The sequence below is a fragment of the Polyodon spathula genome, chromosome 12 (genome assembly GCF_017654505.1).
Source record: "Polyodon spathula isolate WHYD16114869_AA chromosome 12, ASM1765450v1, whole genome shotgun sequence".
Classification (NCBI taxonomy): domain Eukaryota; kingdom Metazoa; phylum Chordata; class Actinopteri; order Acipenseriformes; family Polyodontidae; genus Polyodon; species Polyodon spathula.
In genome coordinates this window covers 26,772,139-26,794,445 of record NC_054545.1, presented here as the reverse complement: position 1 = coordinate 26,794,445, position 22,307 = coordinate 26,772,139, and the positions used below count along the sequence as shown (strand labels likewise).

The 22,307-nt window shown below is 38.2% G+C and overlaps 1 protein-coding gene across 16 annotated transcripts in view; it reads right to left on the bottom strand.

Moving 5' to 3' along the window:
- The window catches only part of LOC121324203 (teneurin-2), a 460,344-nt gene that overhangs the window by 7,144 nt on the left and 430,893 nt on the right, over positions 1-22,307 (bottom strand). For 13 of the 16 annotated variants that reach the window (XM_041265803.1, XM_041265807.1, XM_041265805.1 and 10 more), the window contains 11 exons: positions 21,693-21,954; positions 20,564-20,831; positions 18,260-18,403; positions 17,405-17,654; positions 15,378-15,398; positions 15,063-15,295; positions 11,530-11,684; positions 9,328-10,202; positions 8,343-8,518; positions 3,395-3,630; positions 2,576-2,872 (listed from right to left, as the gene is read on the bottom strand). In XM_041265803.1, the coding sequence (XP_041121737.1) occupies positions 2,576-2,872; positions 3,395-3,630; positions 8,343-8,518; positions 9,328-10,202; positions 11,530-11,684; positions 15,063-15,295; positions 15,378-15,398; positions 17,405-17,654; positions 18,260-18,403; positions 20,564-20,831; positions 21,693-21,954 (2,917 nt within the window). The remainder of the gene's footprint in view (positions 1-2,575; positions 2,873-3,394; positions 3,631-8,342; positions 8,519-9,327; positions 10,203-11,529; positions 11,685-15,062; positions 15,296-15,377; positions 15,399-17,404; positions 17,655-18,259; positions 18,404-20,563; positions 20,832-21,692; positions 21,955-22,307) is intronic. The other 3 variants (XM_041265804.1, XM_041265808.1, XM_041265806.1) reach the window with 1 other exon arrangement.

Below are 22,307 nucleotides of genomic sequence, written 5' to 3'. Positions count from 1 at the left end.
ACAAACATCAAAAAAGGAACAAGCCTAACCATCACAGTTTCAATAAAGCCAATTGGCACTGGATGGGTTGGAAGGCAAATTCAAACCTGCATGCAAATTAGCATTCATTATGTAGTAATTAAACAAATGTTACTTTATTTTAATATGGCATTGTATTTTAATGTGTCATCATTTTCTTAATCAATATCCATATAATAATACAGTATTTAGTATAGATTAAGTGATACTGATGTATATATATATGACTATATATATATTATATATATTATATATATATATATATATATATATTATATATATATATATATATATATATATATATATATTATATAAACAAAAAAAAGTTTTTTCACTGACTTTATAAATTATTTCCTTCTTATAATACTTATAACAATTAAGCACACTCATCCACGCAATTGGGTAAGTTGTTTGAAAGAACAATTTATTTCAAAGATTACATATAAGCCATCAAGAATAATAGCCTAGACAGGGTTTATCAGTTTCTGAAGTCTCCTAAAGAAGCTAATAATCTCCTTCTAGTTGTTAGATGGAATGACGACACACTAAATCATCCAGTAGCTGTCTACTTTTTTAATTTATTTTTATTTAGTAGTCACACTGCAGGCCCACATGCAGCTACCTCAAAACTACAGCGCTGGGGGACAACGCAGCTCTAAGCAGCTTACAGGCAAGCCAACAGATGCTCTCCCCCCACCGGGTGGCACTTGGCCAATTGCGCGCTGTCCCTTGGGAGCTCCAGTCCACAGTCAGCAGTGGAATAGCTTGGACTTGAACGGGTGACGTCCAGGCTATAGTCTGGACTCGAACTGGTGGTGTCCAGGCTATAGGGTGCATCCTGCACTCCATGGAGAGCGCCTTTACTGGATGTGCCACTTGGGAGCCCCCTCAGTGGTATACTTTTTGATTTTATAAGTGCTAGTCACAGAGACAGCCGGAGTGGGTGGCGTCAGACCAGAAGCAGGAAATAAACAGAGAGGTGGAGTTTGGTTGAGCTGATCGAATGCTTTCGCTCAGCATTTACTAAATAAACAGAACAGAAAATAAACGGTGGTAACAAACAAAAATACAGGACCCGGCACATTCGCCAAAATAAACAGATAAACAAAATGGACCAAACAAAACACGATGAGCTTTTACTTTACGTTATTATTATTATACTTATTATTTCCTCCGTCTCCAATCCCGTTCTCCACTCACCGAACCCCCAACCCCGAGTGGGTGAACACATACTGTTTTTATGCAGCTATACCAAGACTCGATTGCTAATCAATCATTCAATTGGAGTCTCGGTACAACTGCACATGAATTAATAAAAAGTGCAATTCCCCGTGCTCACATATTATTACTTTTTACTTGCACGTGAAGTGCTGTGCAATCCTCGTGCCTAAATACAAATATACATTTTAAACGCTCGTGTTACACAAACCCGTTTATATCCCATGTACCAATGACTAAACACCAGCATTTAACACACCACATGCAACATATGACAAATATTATACACAGGGGCGGGCACTTTGTCACAGTGCTTCACTACATTTGACTGATGTGTGTTTTTTTTTTTTTTTTTACAGCTAAATATTGTTTGCAGGCTCTGACTTATTTATGTGGTACAAGAGGACACAACACAAAGATATTCAGAACCGTGTTGTCGAGCTTAAAAGATAATTTAACAAATAGATAAATAAATAAATAACATAAATAAATAACATAAATAACAACAGACTGTTTAACATTAAAAAAACTGAAAAATAGTAAGGCCAGAGATACAAAAAATGTAAACTAAATTGCTGCTGCTAAATGTGCCACAGACACAGACACACACACACACACACACACACACACACACACACACACAGGAACATTGTCAATTATTTCAAATGATTTTAAGATGGTGCCTGTTTGCTGTAAACATGTTTCAGCAGAAGCTATATTAATAGGAATCATTTTGAAAACACAGAGATATAGAAAAACCTTTGGAAAATCATCTGGTGCACTGTCAATTGAATTGCTAAAAATAGAGCACTGGTCTATTCTAGCAATTTGATTGCCACTCCAAGATTTGTTGACAACTCGAGTTGTCAATTAGTGACACATGGTCCATTTTTTTTTTTTTTTTAATTGCTTAAAAAATTGCTTGTGTATCGCCAGCCTAAGTCTGAGTTCAGGAACTGCTATTTAGTTTGTGTTGCCTGCTACAGACATATGTAATGTAGGCTATTCAATATCTACCAGTGCTCAACATGTGTCTTGTGCCTATGACTTGACAGAAACCAGCCTATTTTTCTTTCCAAACTTTATCTTTGTTTTTTTTTAAATCTTTCCTTCTTCTCATACTATCATATCTCTACGGGGAAATTCCCACTAATAAAGTACCAGTATTGATTTGTGATACTCACGCATTATTTCTCAGAGGAAGGGCCATCCCTTTTTAACTCATATAAGAACACTATTACATACATTTCAAATCACTGATGAAGGCACTTTGTATACTTTTGTATACTAGTTTCTGCTTTTACCTGTACAATATATGGCTAATGCTTGCTAGGCTCACCTTTTCCAGGTAAGAGTAGCTCCATATCTTTCCATCCACGAAGGAGCGGGACACAATCCTGCCGTGGCTGTCGTACTCTGTTCTCTCACTCATTGCCCCTCGCTGCAGACCCACGAGCTGCCCGCTGACGGAGTAGGACACATTGACTGGAGCGAGACCACTGCTGGGGAGCCATAAGGACGGGCGGCCTTGCTGGTCATAAACAATCCTCAGGGTGAACTTGCGATGGTCGTCATAAATCTTCTCTGTGCGGGTGTTTCGGTCAAAGTCGATAGACAACAAGTTTCTTCCATGTGCCTGTTTTGGGAAAAAAAAAACTGTTATATTCAATTGAAATGGACAATACATACAGTAGGAGAGATTTCTGTATCTGTGAATAATATCTGCCCCCCCACTTTGACAACTAACATGTTTAGTGATATTAAAGAATATGTTGGCAAACGTTTTAGAGGTGTTTCTCAGCAGCATATTGTATCAGTCCTGGGGGGTAGCCACACTACAACTATGTGACTAATTTTAGGGGTGATGGTCTCACCAAAACCCGTAATTCTGGCACTAGCTGGAGGCCTGGTCCGCAGATGAAATCCCCGGCCAGCTGGAAGAGTTCATTGGACCTGCATGATTGTGTGTTGGGAAAGGGTAGGCTTGCTAAATGAATCCCTGTAGTCACCTATGTTTTCACTCTAGTGCCATCACGCATTTGGGGCTGTCTGGGTCGAGGCACAGGTAATTAAGGGGTGGTGATAGCAGAATAAATAACGGAGTGAGAGCGGCCTGCAATGGAGTCCATTTTGAAATCCACACTGTCTTGGTACTTACCCTGAGTTTTCTCCCAAACACAGTGACCTTCCCTTTAATTTGCTCCTTCCTCAGGCGCCACTCAATGGAGTTCAGCCCGTTCTCCATGGGCAGGGTGATGTTGCGCAGCCCGATGGTCGGGCTCACGGTGCCAGCCAGAATATGAGGCTCAGTGTGGAAGCTGATACCCATCCCGTTCGCATACATCACCCGCAGTGTGCCATTGTTACACAGCTGGTAGCTGTTTCTTACTTGATCTGGAAAAATGAAGATATTAGAGTAGCACATGTTAGTAACAAAAATAACCTTAAAATAACCTTATCAGTATCACAACCTATATCTGTCATACATACATGCAGGGGTTAATCTGTAAACAAAAAGGCGCCGGATCATATAATTAAGGAGAGGGAGAGCATTTTTGTTTATTGTAATGATCTTGTTTTACAGTAGCCCCTGTATACGTTTCAAGTTCCCATCTGCTTGTGGATGAGGGTTTCATGCCTTATTGTTGGTGTCGGGAGCTGCCTGCCCTGTGTACATGTAACAACGTAAGTGTGACATTCAGACAGACAGACAGAAAGGGCCCTTTATAAATCACCATACTCCAACACTCAATAACTTGAACTAAAGAATGTCCTAATAAAGTGTCATCAAATTTGTAAAATGTCTAATGATAATGTAAGACGGACATGCACCTGCTTATATCCCCATATTCATAATCTCAATAATGTGTGTTAAAGAATATCCCTATCAAGTTCTATTACATCTGAATACATGTTTCTCTTGACTTAAGTAAAAACTGGATCACATATATACAAAAAAGAGAGGTTTAAAAGTGTTTTCACAACTTCTTAATTAACAAACAGCCTTTTAAATTAACTAATAAAACCAAAAAATAATTAAACTTAATGGATAACATGATATGCCTGACAAATGTTAGTCATCCACAACCAAGTTGTATTGCACAATGTAACCCAATGAAGCAGCATATTGTGTCTGCGTATACATACATCTTGCTATATTGTTCTGGACAAATGTCAGGCTTCTTGTGAAAATAACACGTTCCTGTTTTTCCATTTTTTTTATTTGAAGTTAAATACTGATTTATAAGCACCCACCTCCGAAATATTCTGTGGAAGTTCAAACAAGATCCCATTACTGGTGGCATTAAAGCCTTTTTCATATTGCTATACATGTTTAAACATTTTATTGTCCAAGCTCAAATCATTTCCAATAGAACTCATGTAATAACTCTTCTTCATTTTACATACAGCGAAATAAGCTTTTGGCCAGTAACACTGACAAATAAAGGCTTTTTAAAATGAAGTTTCAACATAATATTGTACCATTTGTTCTTTAGCAAAATCAAACAAATATGGAATAATCAAGCAAAAGCATCTTGTTACCAATAAAACATTGGGGAACAAAAGCCAAAGGTCTTTCATTAAAGACATTGAGAAGGGCTAGAGAAATGTTTGTCAAAGAATGTTCCTATTTTGTATTACTATAGTAACTGGTATAAAATCACAGGATACATTCTGAAGACACATTGAGAACATAAATATACTTCAGTGAATAAAATACAGCCTGGGAATATTTTTTTCTAAACTGACTAAAGATTTAGAATAAATGAATTTAAAAAATATCTATTGAATATCTAAGAGTGCAGCTGCTACAAACATAATCTGTTATACAATGACATTAGAAATGTGTGTAGCAAAGGAGAAGCCATACTAATGGGGGATTTCAACTTCCCCCAAATAAAATGGGAAAACCCGGTGGGTAGCGCGAAGGATGAAATAGAAATGGTGGAAATGACAAATGACTGCTTCCTAACACAATTTGTGAAGGCACCCACTAGAGGGGAGGCATGCCTTGATTTAGTCTTTTCAAATAACGAAGACAGAATAACTAAAACAGAGGTCAGAGAACCACTGGCAAACTCAGACCACAACATGGTCTCATTTGAAGTGCTTTTTAAATCCCCAAAAGTAAAGACTAAAGCTAAGGTTTACAATTTTAGAAAAGCAAACTATGAAGGCATGAAACAGAGACTAACAGAAGTAGATTGGAGTAAAATAGAGAAAACACCCACAGAAGAAGGATGGTTGTTCTTCAAAAATGTAGTACTAGAGGCGCAAAACAATTATATCCCTAAAGTAGACAAATCTAAATGTAAAAATAAATTGCCAAAATGGTTTAATAGATCAATTAAAAAAAATATTCAGCGAAAAAAGGCACTTTACAGAGCATTAAAAAAGGACCAAAAAGAAAGTACACAGAAAGAGTACACAGAACTGCAAATGCAAGTCAAAAAGGAAGTTAGAAAGGCCAAGAGAGAAATAGAAATGAACATTGCTAAGGGAGCTAAAACCAATTCCAAAATGTTTTTCCAATATTACAACAGCAAGAGAACATTCAAAGAGGAGATTAAATGTTTAAGAGATACAAATGGCAAAATCGTAGAAAGAAAAAAAAATAGCAAATATGTTAAATGATTACTTTTCACAAGTTTTTACAAAGGAAGATACTGACAACATGCCCCACATGTCATCCAGTTCCTATCCAGTTTTAAATAACTTTAGCATAACTGAGGCAGAAGTGTTAAAGGGACTAGGAGCTCTTAAAATAAACAAATCCCCTGGGCCGGATGAGATCCTCCCAGTAGTACTCAAAGAAATGAAAGAAGTAATTTACAAACCGCTAACCAAGATCATGCAGCAGTCTCTTGACACAGGGGTGGTACCGACAGACTGGAAAATTGCAAACGTAATACCGATCCACAAAAAGGGAAACAAAACTGAACCAGGTAACTACAGACCAGTAAGCCTGACTTCTATTATATGCAAACTTATGGAAACTATAATAAGATCCAAAATGGAAAATTACCTATATGGTAACAGAGTACTGGGAGACAGTCAACATGGTTTTAGGAAAGGGAGATCGTGCCTAACTAACTTGCTTGATTTTTTTGAGGATGCAACATCGATAATGGATAATTGCAAAGCATATGACATGGTTTATTTAGATTTCCAGAAAGCTTTTGACAAAGTCCCGCACAAAAGATTAATTCTCAAACTGAACGCAGTTGGGATTCAAGGAAACACATGTACATGGATTAGGGAGTGGTTAACATGTAGAAAACAGAAAGTACTGATTAGAGGAAAAACCTCAGAATGGAGTGTGGTAACCAGCGGTGTACCACAGGGATCAGTATTAGGTCCTCTGCTATTCCTAATCTACATTAATGATTTAGATTCTGGTATAGTAAGCAAACTTGTTAAATTTGCAGACGACACAAAAGTAGGAGGAGTGGCAAACACTGTTGCAGCAGCAAAAGGTCATTCAAAATGATCTAGACAAGATTCAGAACTGGGCAGACACATGGCAAATGACATTTAATAGAGAAAAGTGTAAGGTACTGCACGCAGGAAATAAAAATGTACATTATAAATATCATATGGGAGATATTGAAATTGGAGAAGGAATCTATGAAAAAGACCTAGGAGTTTTTGTTGACTCAGAAATGTCTTCATCTAGACAATGTGGGGAAGCTATAAAAAAGGCTAACAAGATACTCGGATACATTGTGAAAAGTGTTGAATTTAAATCAAGGGAAGTAATGTTAAAACTGTACAATGCACTTGTAAGACCTCATCTTGAATATTGTGTGCAGTTCTGGTCACCTCGCTATAAAAAAGATATTGCTGCTCTAGAAAGAGTGCAAAGAAGAGCGACCAGAATTATTCCGGGCTTAAAAGGCATGTCATATGCAGACAGGCTAAAAGAATTGAATCTGTTCAGTCTTGAACAAAGAAGACTACGTGGCGACCTAATTCAAGCATTCAAAATTCTAAAAGGTATTGACAGTGTGGACGCAAGGGACTTTTTCAGCCTGAAAAAAGAAACAAGGACCAGGGGTCACAAATGGAGTTTAGAAAAAGGGGCATTCAGAACAGAAAATAGGAGACACTTTTTTACACAGAGAATTGTGAGGGTCTGGAATCAACTCCCCAGTAATGTTGTTGAAGCTGACACCCTGGGATCCTTCAAGAAGCTGCTTGATGAGATTTTGGGATCAATAAGCTACTAACAACCAAACGAGCAAGATGGGCCGAATGGCCTCCTCTCGTTTGTAAACTTTCTTATGTTCTTATGTTCTTATGTTCTTATTTAAGAATGAAAGTGAAATGAAATATCATTTCATGGTTTCCCAGGTTTCTAATTTGATGGTAAACTAACTAATCACAGTTTGATTAAGATTCAGAATGTTTGATTTAGGTATACTTCTGGCAATTTAAAACCTCTTTTTTCATAAGTAAATAAAGTAAAAAAAAATAAGGTTTAGCAGTTAAAATGCAGATACATCATTGTGACAAGCTGGTTCTAGTGGTGACGTCAGACCAGAAATGAACACAGCACTGCAAGCGGATATGGTGAGTGAAATGCGCTGCTGCTCTGTATAATCAACAAACAGAAAATAAAAGTCTGAACAAACGAAAAACACTTTGCAAAATAAAACGGCACAGTAGCCAAAACAAACAAACAGACAGACAAACAGACACGTAGCAATTGTCAATCCTTAAATTATTCTCCTCTCTCTCTCCCGTTCTCCACTCACTGAACACACAACCCCGAGTGAGTGAAAACATGCTGTGTTTATGCAGCTGTACCGAGACTCGATTGCTAATCAATCATTCAATTGGAGTCTCGGTACAACTGTGCAATTTCCCGTGCTCACATATTATTACATTTTACCTGCACGTGAAGTGCTGTGCAACCTTTGTGCCTAAATACAAATATACATTTTAAATCACTTGTGTAGCAAAGACCCATTTACATCCCGTGTACCAATGACTATACACCAACATTAACATCATGCAACATACAAACATAATTATGCACAGGAGCAGGCACACTGCCACAACATACATCATGCAGTTGGCTACTGTGTCCCCTATTGGTTTACCTTGAACCACGGTGTAAGACGCTTCCACTGAAGAAAGATTTGTGATAACAGTGACATCGTCGTCCCTGTTGGAGTTCTCAATATCAATGTTGATGGATTTCTCCATTTCACGGTGCAGGCTGGTCACCACGCCAGTCGGATAAGTGACATTGGTTAACCGGCCCTCACTGTCATACCTCACAAGAAAAGAAACACTTAGTGCTGTTACACAGAGTCATATTGACAGTCTGGCCGAACTTTTAGCATATAAATGGAGTCTACAACCAGTGCCTTTTTTCCAGTTAATCTCAATGGTGCTGGGGCAACCCAAAACAATCTTTTTGAAACTGACAATTGATTTAGGTTTGCGTTACCTATTGATAAAACACAACACAAAGCCATTAATTCCTGTCTCTGAGGATCTGTAGTGGACATTAGTGGATTTTTAATTGCATTTAAATCTGCTGACACAGGTAGCAGTCATTCATTATTTGGTCTACATAAAGTTCTACAGCTTTGGCATGTCATTCCAAATCAATCCACAAGATGGCTGTCCTGCTGTGTCTGGAGGTTAAATAGCAGAGACTCATTTAAAAAAAAATTAATTCATAAAGTAAACGGAACTGATGAGAAAATGAACTCCAATACTATTTTAAAGATAATTTATTCATATATACACTTCCAATTTCTTGCCTTTAGGCACAGTGACTATAAAATTGGAATTGCTTCAGACTTCCCCACAACCAATTTCCTTTGGTCACTTATGCAAAGTATAAAAATAAATCCTGTTCATATCCCTTTATTTCAATTTCTTAATCGAATATCAGATAGACTTACTTGCTACAGGATTACTTAAGTGTCAGCTCACAAATGTGTAAATGCTGTATTTCAGTGGAAGTGCTGTAGAATGGATAAGTAAACTAAATAAATCTAATGATGAAGCAATTAGATACTTTCAAACATGCTACTCGTACCTGCAACTGCAAGAAGATCAAGCGTTTCTTACTTGTAAAATGTTGTCCACCCAGTTTCGTCCGATTTAGTAGCTAACAACCCGCTGTTGCCTTCGTAGGTCATCAACGCTAGCTCCAGGTTTTGAAGTGACACAGACTTCAGCCCACCGTTGGTGCCAACGCTTAAGGTAACAATCTGACTGTCTGGCAAAAGCACGAGGCGCAGCATGCCAGTGGAATCCCTTCGAACCTTTAAGGTATTGTTACAGTTATCCACCACTGCAGTAACATCATTGTTTGGGTTATAAGTAAAATTATACAGGGGCTCGCCAGTGATTAGACTCAGTGTGTGCAGGTGGATCCCGTCCTCATTAAAGACGTACATTTCCTGTTCTCTCGGAGAAGCCACTTCGTATTGGTACGCCGAGTTCAGAACTGGCCGATTGCTGTTTACCGCTCTGATCCGGATATTACTCAGGTCTGCAATGTAGAGGGTGCCATCCGGCGAAACCGCCAGGGAAGAAGGAGAATTCAAACTGGCATCGGTGGCGTAGCCGTCGTCGCCGGTGAAGCAGTTACAGTTGATGTCGTTTTTGCAGTCGCAGTCAGAGGTGACCCCGGCCAGCAGAGAGATCTCCCCGTTAGTGGTGACCTGACGCACGCGGTTCATCTTCTTCTCGTCGGTTTCTGCGATGTACAGCACCCCGGTGTGGGACATGGCAATGGAAGTGGCAGACTCCAGAGCAGAGTGTATGGCCAGTTTGCTCAGGGAGTAGTCAATGCCAGGGACCTGGCAGTGCATTGGTCGCCCAGCAATGATGCTGACCTGATGGTTCTCTGTTATGCGTAAAATTACATTGTTCTCCAAGACATAGAGAGAGTTGTCCATGGGGTTGATGGCAAGATCTGTGGGCCATTCTAAGCGTACCTAGAACAAAAAGAAAAACTTACACTGGTACGCAAATACAGTCAAGGCGGCTTGATAAAGAAACTAATTAATTCCTGAAGGCCACTGTTATGCAAAAAAAAGAAAAAAAGTTACAATTTATAAACTGGGTAAAAAAAAAAAAAAAAAAAACAGTTCTAATAGTAAGAAGTGGCAACAATGTTTCAAGACATCAATTTATCCCTTCTAAAATGTACCATGGTATTTTTGCACAGTAATTTTGCATTTTCCCATGGTTATACTATGCATTTACCATAGTTTGCCATGGTTTTTTAATATGCTTTACCATAGTTTCCCATGGTTTTTAATATGCTTTACCATACTTCTCCAGGCTTCACAATGTTTACCTATTATCTATCATGCTTTCACTATACTTTATTACACTTTTCTATGCTTTTACGGTGGTAAACTAAATGCCCCCCCCCACCCCCTTCACCTGCATGTCCATCTTAGCCTGCCATGTCCATTTATTTGATGCAACACAGTAGAAAATGCACACACACAAACACTTAAACGCTTGTCAGTATACAAAGTCCTAAGGGGCAAGTATCATAGCTCAGTATATATGTTAGTGGGTACGTAGATCTAATACATGTGCTAATGACCCACAATACACTTTACTTCCAATGTGCCGGCCTTATAGACTATTCAAATGAATTTCAACTCATAAGATTAGATGGATCCATCCTCTAATTGGATTCTGCTCCCTACTGGCTTTTTCCAATGAAAGCAATGGTGGTGGGTTGGAAGCAGTATACTCAATTATTCCATTAGACACTTTTCAAGTTTCAAAAGCAAGACTATGATGCAAAGAAATCAAACAAGATCCCGGGTCTGCATAAAAAGCTCTGTTTATTTTCAGAAATGTGAAATACGTAGGCATAAGAAGCCATTTTAGAACTCTGGAGGACGGGACCTAGCACATGTATTCTAAATAACAGGGAGACACTGTACTGTGAAAGTTTACACAGACAATCAGGTTTTTTTTTTTTGCCTATCAAACTTACACAATTCCAAAGCATCTACATTAAACTACATGAATATATCCTGAGCGCATAATTATTTTTCTTCTTTACTGTGTGTTTAGCAACTCCTATGTTACAACTAAGTGGCAACATCAGTAAATCCAGCAAGCTTACAGTCTCACTTACAAACCAATAATAGACGTGGCTAATATTCTGTGTTTCATTTTGACATGACTACAACTCATCTGGTAAGGGAGTACTACGTTCCACAGGGGGCTGGAAATAGCAGCACAGCAAAGGCAACAGAAGCCAGAGGTTAACTTGTAAAAGTCTCTAATTCGTACCTGGCTCACGTCCATACTGGAGTCACAGCTGAGTGGCCGAACAGCAGTCAGGTCGTTGGAGCCAAGAAGGGTTGAGATAATTCCATTCTGGTCCACTTTGCGGATCATAGTTGCATCCACAAAATACATTAACCCATTCTTGTCCACAGCTATGCCTGTGTGTATTAAATTGAGCCCAGTTTTAGATTTGCACATCAACAATTATTCACAGTCAACAAGCAACATGATTTTTCTTCCCAAGCCACATAAATCCCCACAATAGCTCAGGGGAAGTGAAGGTCAGTGGGCGTTCTCAGATCCCATGACCAAGCCAGTCGTCTCTTTATATCCAGCAGCTCTACTGAAGACGTCAGATCTATAGGACTAAGGACAGCTCTGCAAGTGTCCATTTTGAGCTCAACAGACACCTCAATGTGAACAACATTTAACAAGACATTTATTAAAAAAAAAAAAAAATGAAATGAATAAATAAAATCATTTTATGAAAATAGCATGTTGCATGTTTTAAACCATTAAATAGTTCTATTCCCTTCAGAAAAGTATTTTTTGCTTTTAGTTACATTCCTCTACAACCAAGTCTGTTCTACTTATGTTTTATACTTATTACTGGAAAATCTGGTGAGAAGATGCATCAAAATTAATACAAACAAGAATCCCAGTCAGCTTTGACTAAATAGTGTATAGCCAGTTGTATTACTATTTTTTGTTTCATATTTGTTTCATTAAATTCATATTTCAGAATATCATTTATATTGGCAACTGGTACAAGGCACTTAATAAAGCTAAATTAAGGCTGTTGACAGACATTTCAATGTGACAGCTCACGCCACAATGTTCTTTTTTATCTGCTTTATCAGTTTAATGAAAATGAAGGTTTGGAAAACCTGAAGATCATGTTATTAACATGGCAAGAGAAGGGTCTCGTCTGTTTCTCAATATGTGCAAAAGTAATGTTGGAGAGAATTATAATTGTGTTTGGAATATCTTGGAAAGGGCAGAATCCAGGTAACTAGGGCCGCAGTCTATAAACACATTAATAAGCAATCTAATAAAACAGCACCTCAGGTAATGCAGGAAATTGGGACCATTTTTCATACTTAGCGATAAGATGCCACCTACATTAGACATTCATTAGCCTTTTCAGCGCCACTGAGTAGGAAACTAATCACGCCTACTGCTAAAAAACAACACCTAGCAGTTTATGAAACCCACTTTTCTGATCACATGGTGTCTGATTTTAATGTTGTCATTCGCTGAACTGAGTAAATTTGAGTAACTGGATTTTTTTCCCCCATCAAGACATTAATAACATTAGGTATAACTTGTTTTCACAAGTTTCTTTTTTCGGCCAATCAATGCTCACTCTATTAAATGGTGATCTTAAAACTTTTGTCAATTCGGATCTTGTAGGATCCCAAGTAGTTGAAGTCCTACAGTATAATGGATATGCTATACACTATCAAATTTAAATGTGTGCTGTTGGCAGAAACATCATAGCATCATCACGTTCCCTCGCATAACCCACCTCAATTTTTCTTGAAAATGGATATGAATCAAGTTCATACCAAAATGTGTATTTGTATAAGATTATATCCAAATTAAGTATCCAAATCTGCAAATACCTTCATCAGTGTCATGTAAAATGCTAAAAGAAACAGCTGTGATATTAATCATGTACAGTTGCAGTTTTATGTTGGTACAACAGGGGGCAGTAACATTCTGCTTGCGTGGCATTAAAATGCATGAGCAGTTGCTACCTTACTGTGAGAAGGGGAGTGAGGGTGTCTCTGCACAGGATGAAGTGAAAAGTTTGCTAGAACTGCTGCAGTCCTGCAAATTGATTCTTACTGTTGTTGGTGCTGACAGCCTTTGTTTAGAAAAAAGAAATTCTGTACAGAACGAAACAGTTCTGACAAGCAGACTCAGTCATGCCGAGACAAAACAGAAGCTTTAATCTTAAGGAACAGAAGGCAGTGAAAGAAAGGGTCTCAATTTAATCTGTTCCCAGTTGAAATCAACGAGTGACAATCTTTGCAGGTTTTGGCAGATTAAGACACCTTATCCTTGAAAAATCCTATTCTGGGAAACTCTATTACCGAGATAAGTAATTCATTGATTCCTTGAGCCAAGAAATTAATAATAATAATAAAAAAGCTTAGGGGGTGAGTGTACTTTGTGATTGTGAAAGTGTCTATGGCAGGAACATCAAACCATTTAAGTATTAATTGGTTAACCTGAGGATTTTTAGCTTGCGCTCTGTGATTTTTCCCTGTCTTGTATCTCGGTGATGGAGCAAAACCGCTCGTAGGTCCTTTTTTATTACTGCTGCTGCTGTTTAAATCAAATAGGTTTCGTGCGATTAACAAACTGGGGGTAATACTTCAAGTGTGAATTCAAAAGTAGATCCATAAGAACTCAAATATTATTTATTGAATTTTAAAGACATAATCATTAGTTTATGTGATATTCTACTCAATGATATTCCCACTCAAATTCATTTCCAACTCCCACTGAATGTTCCAGCCAACACATTTGATAATAAAGCATTAGTTTGGTAGGGCTTTGCAATATCCAAAAAAGTGTTATAATAATACAAAATGCTTAAGTGCATTCTTTAAGTCTCGACAATGGTTTGTATATTAAATGTTAGTTCTATCAAGATAATAGTTTTCCTGTCCAAATGCAGACACTAAGACAAACTTTTACAAAATCTAGATATCGAAAAATCAAATTTTTTGGATTTTCCATAGAAACCAAAGTAGAATGAAAACAGGCCGTTTTTCCTATCAAGCTCATCCCTTCATAGCACACCATTTCCCCCTGCTACTAAGGGGTTAGTGTCTGGAGGTATAGCACATTACTGTAATCTATTTACATTTTTCAATAACTTGTAACTGTAATGGTTCCTTTTTCAGACAGGCAACAACATATGGTAATGTATTACAATTTATGCGAAAAAATTATTTTAGTTAATTGTAGTCACATTTTCAAAAAGGACTATGGCATAACACAGAAATCAAAAAAGCGCTTCAACAGTGCAAGTCAACCCTCACATGTCACATGACTGCACTTTTTATATCATCATGCTGGAAAATGGCATCAAAGAATGGAACGAATGAGTTTGATATCTGAATCTACAAAGAATATTTCGAGCTGCAGCCTGACCAAACCAAAAAATTAAAAGCAAAATGTAAACTGTAACTATTTGTAACTGTAACTAGTTACCCTTTTCTTTAAAGTAATACATTACTATAACTAGTTAAAATTTTGTTCAAGTAACTTACAACTGTAACAGATTACTTTTTAAAATGAACCCATCATTGACAAGGGCATCTAACTTAATAGGACAGATGATTTCTTTCCTAGTGTCTGTTATGCTACTACTTAAACAGATTTTTTTTTTTTTTTTAATACTTTTTTTTTTAAGTCAACCACAAGACAAAAACAGGCCCTATGTATTATGCTTCTCCTTCACAGCCTGGCCACAACACACAGAACAATGTGAGCAGGTTTCAGCCCTTTTCAATTCCTACCTCTGGGGCTCATGAGTGTGGCCTCGACTGCCTTCCCTCCATCTCCACAGCGGGCCTCGTCAAAGGGCAGACACTGCTCCCCTGTCCCTGCCACCACCTCAGAGTTTTCTGACAGCTGTTTGCTGCCCATAAGTGACTTTATGCGGTAAATGCGCCGGCTGTTTGTGTCTGAAACGTACAGTGCTCCTGTAACTGGGTCCACAGCCAGGAAATATTTATGAGCTGGGTTGTTGCTGTAACACAAAAGAAAATATTGGGAAAATATTCATGGACATTTAAAGTGGTAGTAATTAGCTTTAGTTTTAGTCTGCTTACCTGTGTGTAAAATCTTTGTTTCTTTAGAAAAAAAAACAAGAGAGAAAAAGAAACAATATTGTTTTGTAATTAGTAATAACAAATACAAAATATAAGTTAAAACATTACCATTTAAAATTCAACTCTACTTGAACTGTGTTTAATTTTGTTAATTTAATGAACGATGAGTATGAGTTGGTTTTGATATGTACAGTAGTACTTTATTGACCACCAAACACATTTTGCTTGTGGCACGAGCCACACTTGTACCCAGGCGTCCAGTAGTGAAAACCACGAGAGGCTAGTAAACAAGCCTACTGCATCACTCAGTCTAGAATCTTGTACATTTTTTAGAACTGAGTCCCATGGTCCTGAGGCTTTATAGCTCAATCATTTTTAGGGGAACAGCAGCGACAGAACGAAAAAACAATCTTCAGTGAGTAATGTGGGGTGGTATAGACTGACAGTTTCTCCTGCTGAAGGCTATTCTCTGCTTTGTCTGTGAATGGTACAGTTTTACATGCTAGTGGGGAGCCAGTGGAGCGTGGCTAAAGCTGGGAAAATAAGCAACCTTATTTACTTTAATAAAACTTCTAGGCTGAGTTTTGAACAAACAGCCTAAAAGGTCAAACCTGAACAGAAAAAGCAGCTTATGTGAAGCAACTTCACAACAGGGAGAGAGTGAGCTAAAACAGCCACAGGCTTCCTTAAGGTCAGGATATGTTTCCAATCGGCAGTCAGCTGCAGAACAGTATATAAGGAGAAAGACCGACAGTCAAAAAAGGGTACATTATGTTATTCATTTTAGGATGCTGTAGACACTGTACTGCAAAATAGTGTGATAAGAGTTTGCATTCTGCATGAAACAGGCATTAAGGTTTAAAGAGAGAAAATGTCTGTTTAATGTTAATAATAATAACAATATTAATAAGAATATATGGAATAATGTACACTCAACTGTATATAATAAGGCTCCTCATAATTGAAATCTGGATGCCATTTGGATCTATTGAGTTTGCAGGTTGGTTTGTATACCCGTTCTGAGGTGAATGCGTTTGTGTGAAGTCATTCATTTACAGGGGTTGCACAACAACTGGAAATAGTATGGCTATAAGCTGAAGCTTACAGAGGTGTAAACTTTACCACAAACACTATTAGTAATAAATAAACAAATAGAGAATTCCTTTTTCCGACATGCACTTTGATCCGAGGAACAATCTCAAAAGTTATTAAAGCTTCCATCAGCTTGCCTGCCTTTAGAACTCATTCTTTGTGATTTGCTCCTAATCCACTGTATTCACTGATTCTATTGCGTGCATGGTAGAACAACTCTGAAGCGAGGTGTGAATGGGAAGGCCTCCTCGGCAGGGTTTCAGAACGAAACCAATCAAGAGGGTCCATCTCCCCTGCAGTGTACACAATATATTGGTTACTTTGTTCTTCTTATGTTGTGTCTGTCCAAAGGCCAGTTGTGACATGCTTGTATCCTTTTGGATGTTCAAATAAAGAAACAACAGAGGTTTTGTGCGTTTTCCTTGATAAAAAATAAAAACCTATACACAGCATTTTGTGTAACTAATGTCAAGGTGTTTCTGATATATATAGTACATATCTTTCTCAAGGGAACATGTGTTTGAAACAAAATATTGGAGGTATTTATAGCTTTTTGACGGCATGACAACTAATTGTTATTGTTTATATTCAAATCCATGATTTATTCTTACATGATGTAATGGTCTTCTATATATTGTGACATCATTGGGTGCATTAAGTAAGTGAGCGGCTCAGAGCTGCTCAGTAAAAGTAAAAACAGTAAAAATGACTTAATTATGTCTTAATCCTAAAAATCTAGGTGGCAGAAAACATTTGGCCAAAACCTTAGAAACAGAATACTATACAAACATTTGCAGAGTGCTGTGTTTATTTCACTCATAAGGATAAACAACCCACATGCCTTCTTCAAAGCTTAATTTAAAGGCCGCTAAATGAGTTAATTCTTCTTTGGTGATATTTGTAAGCCAATAGTTATAATAACACTCTGGCTTTACCTGAGCTCCAGGATATTGGTCGTGTTCATGGAAGGAAACACCCTCCTCACGAAGTTGAGATCCCCAATGTAGAGACTGCCGTCAATGCCGACTGTGAGCGCCACAGGGGCGAGGAGCTTGTTCCCATCAGCTAGGCCGCTGCAGCTGGGGCAGGTGATGCTGCGTCGTCGGCCGTTACCCATGATGCTGGTGATCACTGCAGGCTGCTGGGTAAGAAAGAGATTCTCCCCGTTTCCTTTGTGAAGAATACCTGGCGAAGGGGGAGGGGGAGATTCAAAACACAAACCAACTAACTTTCAGGATTCAGGTGCAAAAAATGAGGATACCATTAATGAATGAGTTACTTAATGAGTTTCCAGGCATGTGGCATGTCTAAGAGTATTTTAAATTGATAAACTGACAAATCTTATTGGTTTTCTGCTATTTTCTTTATATTTGTAACCTTAATAAGGCACCTGTTTCCAGTGCTAACTGAAGTGCAACCTAACAAGAACTGATGTGTCGAATACACTTGAGACAGCTTCTGTTAAACTTCTCAAAAAAAAAAAAAAAGAGTGCAACTTACCACCACTATGCGGTTTCAACCTTACACTTTTTGTTCAAGTTCAATCTGCTTTCAACACTGTCATATAAGACAGCAATTAATTTTGAGTCTTGCAACTCAGGAGAACTTTCCACAGGCCTTCAGCTGATAACTACTACCAGATCGTAAGTACTGCACATAACTTTTTTTTTCTTAAACTTTTTTGTTTGTATAATTTTATTTTAACAGTAAACAAAATATGTATTATTATGTAAATGGTGACTGCTGTATTTTCTCAGTATGGGGTGGGTCAAATGAAGAAACAAACCTACCACTTCTGACGTTTAGGACATGGTGCTTATCTATAGACCACCCTCCGAGGTTTGAGGGGTCCAGCTCATACCCCTGAAGAACTGCTGTTCTCTTCTCCCACAGAATCAGACTGGGGCAGGTCTCGTACTCAAAGCCAACAGACACTGGAAAACACAGAGAGAGGAGATGTCACGTAAGAATCGGTACTCAAACTGTTTACACCAGCACTCTGAAATAAAGTAACCATGGCCTTGATTTTCCAATTTCCTTTATCAATTATTAATGTTATATTCATTAAAAATAGACAATATAAATCAGTGAAATAACAGAAAGTGGGATTATAATCTCATTTTGAATAAAATTGATTTGCACATACCCATAATCACATTGAATAAGTCATGCCTTATCATTAAGGTTACGATTTTGTCACGGAAATTGTCAATTTGAATAAAGTCTGTGAAATCTTGGAAATTGATGTAAAAACACATTTGATTAGGTGCTTCCTTCCGTTTCTATCAAAAATGCAGTATGCCATGCACTGAAAATACAAACCTGCGAGTATCTGTAAAGGGTCTGCTTGTGTAGCACACAGCCTTTACATGCAGCTATGTAGGTCAGCGAATGAGATTTGAAGCTGACCTGAGCTAGCAAGCATGTACATGAGTGGAGCTGAAGTTTATGAGGTGAAGCTACAGAAGTGCGAGCAAAAAGGGAAATATTACTGCTAAGCAGAGGAGAAAAATATCCAATGGGGACATTTCATGAAAGTGGTGGCATGAAGTTTTGTACAGCATGTAATGTTCCTACAAGCTGTGACAAACATAGTAAAAGAGCTTTATACAAATGGAAGCTACAAGGCATTGAATCTGCAGTAGGAAATGGCGTGTGAGCTATTTTCTGTAAAGACCAAGTTTATTAATTACAGAAGTTTATTGATTACAGAGGCTTTCTTTACAACATGTTGTTTTGGAATCGTGGAAAAGTGTAAGTTTTGTATAATAAAGTAACATTTAACGTCTTTATATTAAAATGGATCCTACCAAGCTACTAGACCCCAGCCTGAGTAGTTGGAGTCAGTGGCTGCTGTAAGGCAAACTAACCCCCAGCCTATTTTCCTCCTTTGTTCATGTCAGCATCGAGGCAAACACAGCGCTTCAAGTATGGTCCCAAATCAAGAACGGAAACACACCTGTGGTGCTATTTTAAATCATAATAAAATGAATTTCTAAACAGCATCTCCCTTGACTGTGACGTTGTACCCCTTGACGGGCTACATGCAACTCCTTGCTCGGTTTGAAAATATTCAAAATGCATCTTACGAGGAACCGTGGAGGAATACAGCTGCATGATAGACACCATCTGTTTTAAAATAAAATGATAATTCTCTATAATATGAGTTATGATTTGCAACAGAAATGACAAAATGCTTTTGCGCTACTGCGGATGCCATATGGTCATGAAAATAATTTTCTAGCACTTTCTAACATTAATTACCTAATTGGTACCTTGTAGGGGCAAAACAAATAATGCTAATGAACACTGCACTATCAGCAGCAGTGTACTTGGTAAAACTGTGATTCTGTTATTCATTTTGCACCTCCACTAATCACCTGAAAGACCTACACTTTGAATCCTGCCACTGTATCTATCACATCTGGGGGGTGCCAAGACATTTGAGAAAACCATCCAGCTTCCCCCTTCTGTCCTTCATTTGCTCAGCACTATGGGATCGATAGAAATAGCTTTCTCTAAGCCAATTTAGAAAAAGAACCAGAGTGACAGAGATAAAGATGCCTACTGCTACACAAAATAGACAGGCTGCTCATTTCTTCACACTGTGTGTAATAATAATAATAATAATAAATAATAATAATAATAATAATAATAATAATAATGCATTTAATTCATACAGGGCTTTGCCAAACCCAAAGCACTTAACATAACCGAGACAGGACACGAAAGGGCAAGATAAAATACAGTGATAAAAATACATTCAACAAAATAAGGAACAGCATTAACACAAACCCTTGAAGGCCAGTTTTTAGGATAGAAGTACTTACAATAACATAAAACAGAGCTTTTAGACATGCTCCTGGGAATGATACCAAGCTACTGGGGCTCCAACAGATTATTTGAGAGAAGAGCAGATTTTTCTTCCCCACATATAACTCACCTTTTTCAGCAGCAGTGCTCAAAAACATATTCTGCTTGCTATTTCCTTAAACAAAACACCTGAAGGCAACTTAACAAAATAGGTCTGCTATTTTTGTTTTGTTTCACTCAGATAGAACATCATTGGAAATCCAAGAAGCAACAAAACTAACCGACAGCCTCTGAAAGCCCATAGACCCTCTGGCCATATGCATCAGTTTTGTCCCAGATGAAGGTATAAGCCAGGTTTGGGGAGGCATGAAACCACTTCTGGAATAGATGCCCTTCTACTGCCACCATCATATGGACCTTGATGAGGTTGAGGGGTACCAGTGTCTGGGTCATGGTGATCTTCAGAAGAGACTTGTACCCTGAGGTGCGGGAACTGAGATAGCAAAGCTTGAGGCTGGTGCTGGGGATCTCAATGCGTTCATGAAGGACCTACAGTAGAGAAGGAAACAGTGTTATAATGAAGAGCAGTGATACAGCAAATCAGGTGAACCTATTGAGATATAAGGAGAAGGAGGCAATCAGGTGGCCACAGTTCATGGTGTAAACCCCTCCAGTTAGCTCAATACATGCATTCAATGTTTGGTCAATGCAGATCTTCCAGTCACCTGTCCTTTCTGACCACACACAGACCTACTTATCCCGATAGCTGTCCTTTGGGATAGTGGAATCATAAAATTATTTTGTTTTTGTGGTTTTATTACTGTGTCTCATCAGCAACAATGTATAGGTAACAAGGTCTCCTCATCGCACATATGTTTAATCCCAATTAATGAGCCTGAACTTAGGTTTGGTAGACCAATACAATTGTTTTACAACCCAGAATAACAGAATATTTTCCCTGGTTCTGATGACAAATGGAAAACTTAAGATCAAGGTCTAAGATCAACAGGGAAAATAACAAATGAACAGGGTTAGGGTCTCCAGAAGCACTCTGAGCAATGAAGCTCCTAAGGGAGGAATGTGCAGACAAGATGTAATAAAAACTGGACACATTTATAAACAGAATATTTCAAAAGATGTCCATATTTATATTGGAAACCCAATTGTGCTTAGCAATTAAAAAAAATATAAGGAACAGTTATACCTTGATATCCGATTGATGAATAGTAATAAACAAGATTGCATTTGGGTATTTACTGAAAACATTTTTATTTTAACATATTGGATAACACTGACTAGCATAGCAGTACTGCCTGTGTTGAACTGAAGGCAAAGCAAAAAGGTTTGGTTTTACACTGGATGTCTGATTGAGAAACGGACACTGCCCTAGATGGTCTTTGAGTCTCTAACCTGAGTCTCTGGAACAATGGGGTTCTGCCCAGGCGTGGAGCTGAAGAATGAGGAGAGCGGTGAGGAGATGACAATGGGATCTGGGCGCACAAAGCCGCTCAGATCACAGCTCGGGATGGAGTTCTCCTCAGTCTTCATCACCATGGTGTCCATGGCGTAGAACCTGCTCCAGGGCAACCACACTGTGCGCTCCTGACTCAGGAATGGAGCGCGCTCGAAGTGCAGAGTCAGAGAGGCACCGCCGTTAGCAATCAGATCAAACCTGGAGACACCGGATATACAGGTAAACCTGCTAATCAATGCACTTACTCATTGAAGTGAATAATATTCACTGGAATACAGGCTTATAGTGGAAAAATGACAGTGGGTAATTATTCCCAAATTATCAGGCTATGGTCTATCAGAAACAGCAACGTGACTGGCTGCCAAGAAAAGATGAACAAAACGTCACTGCCTGATCTGCAATCATCCATGACATACAGGCAGCCATTTTCAAAGCAGCATCATTAGCTTCCTGAGGAATTCGAAGAGAAGCTTTTACAATTTCAGTGTTTTGTTATTAGGCTCCATTCTAATAAACAGTGCAAGCTTAAACAGATCGGAAATGCTGAACAG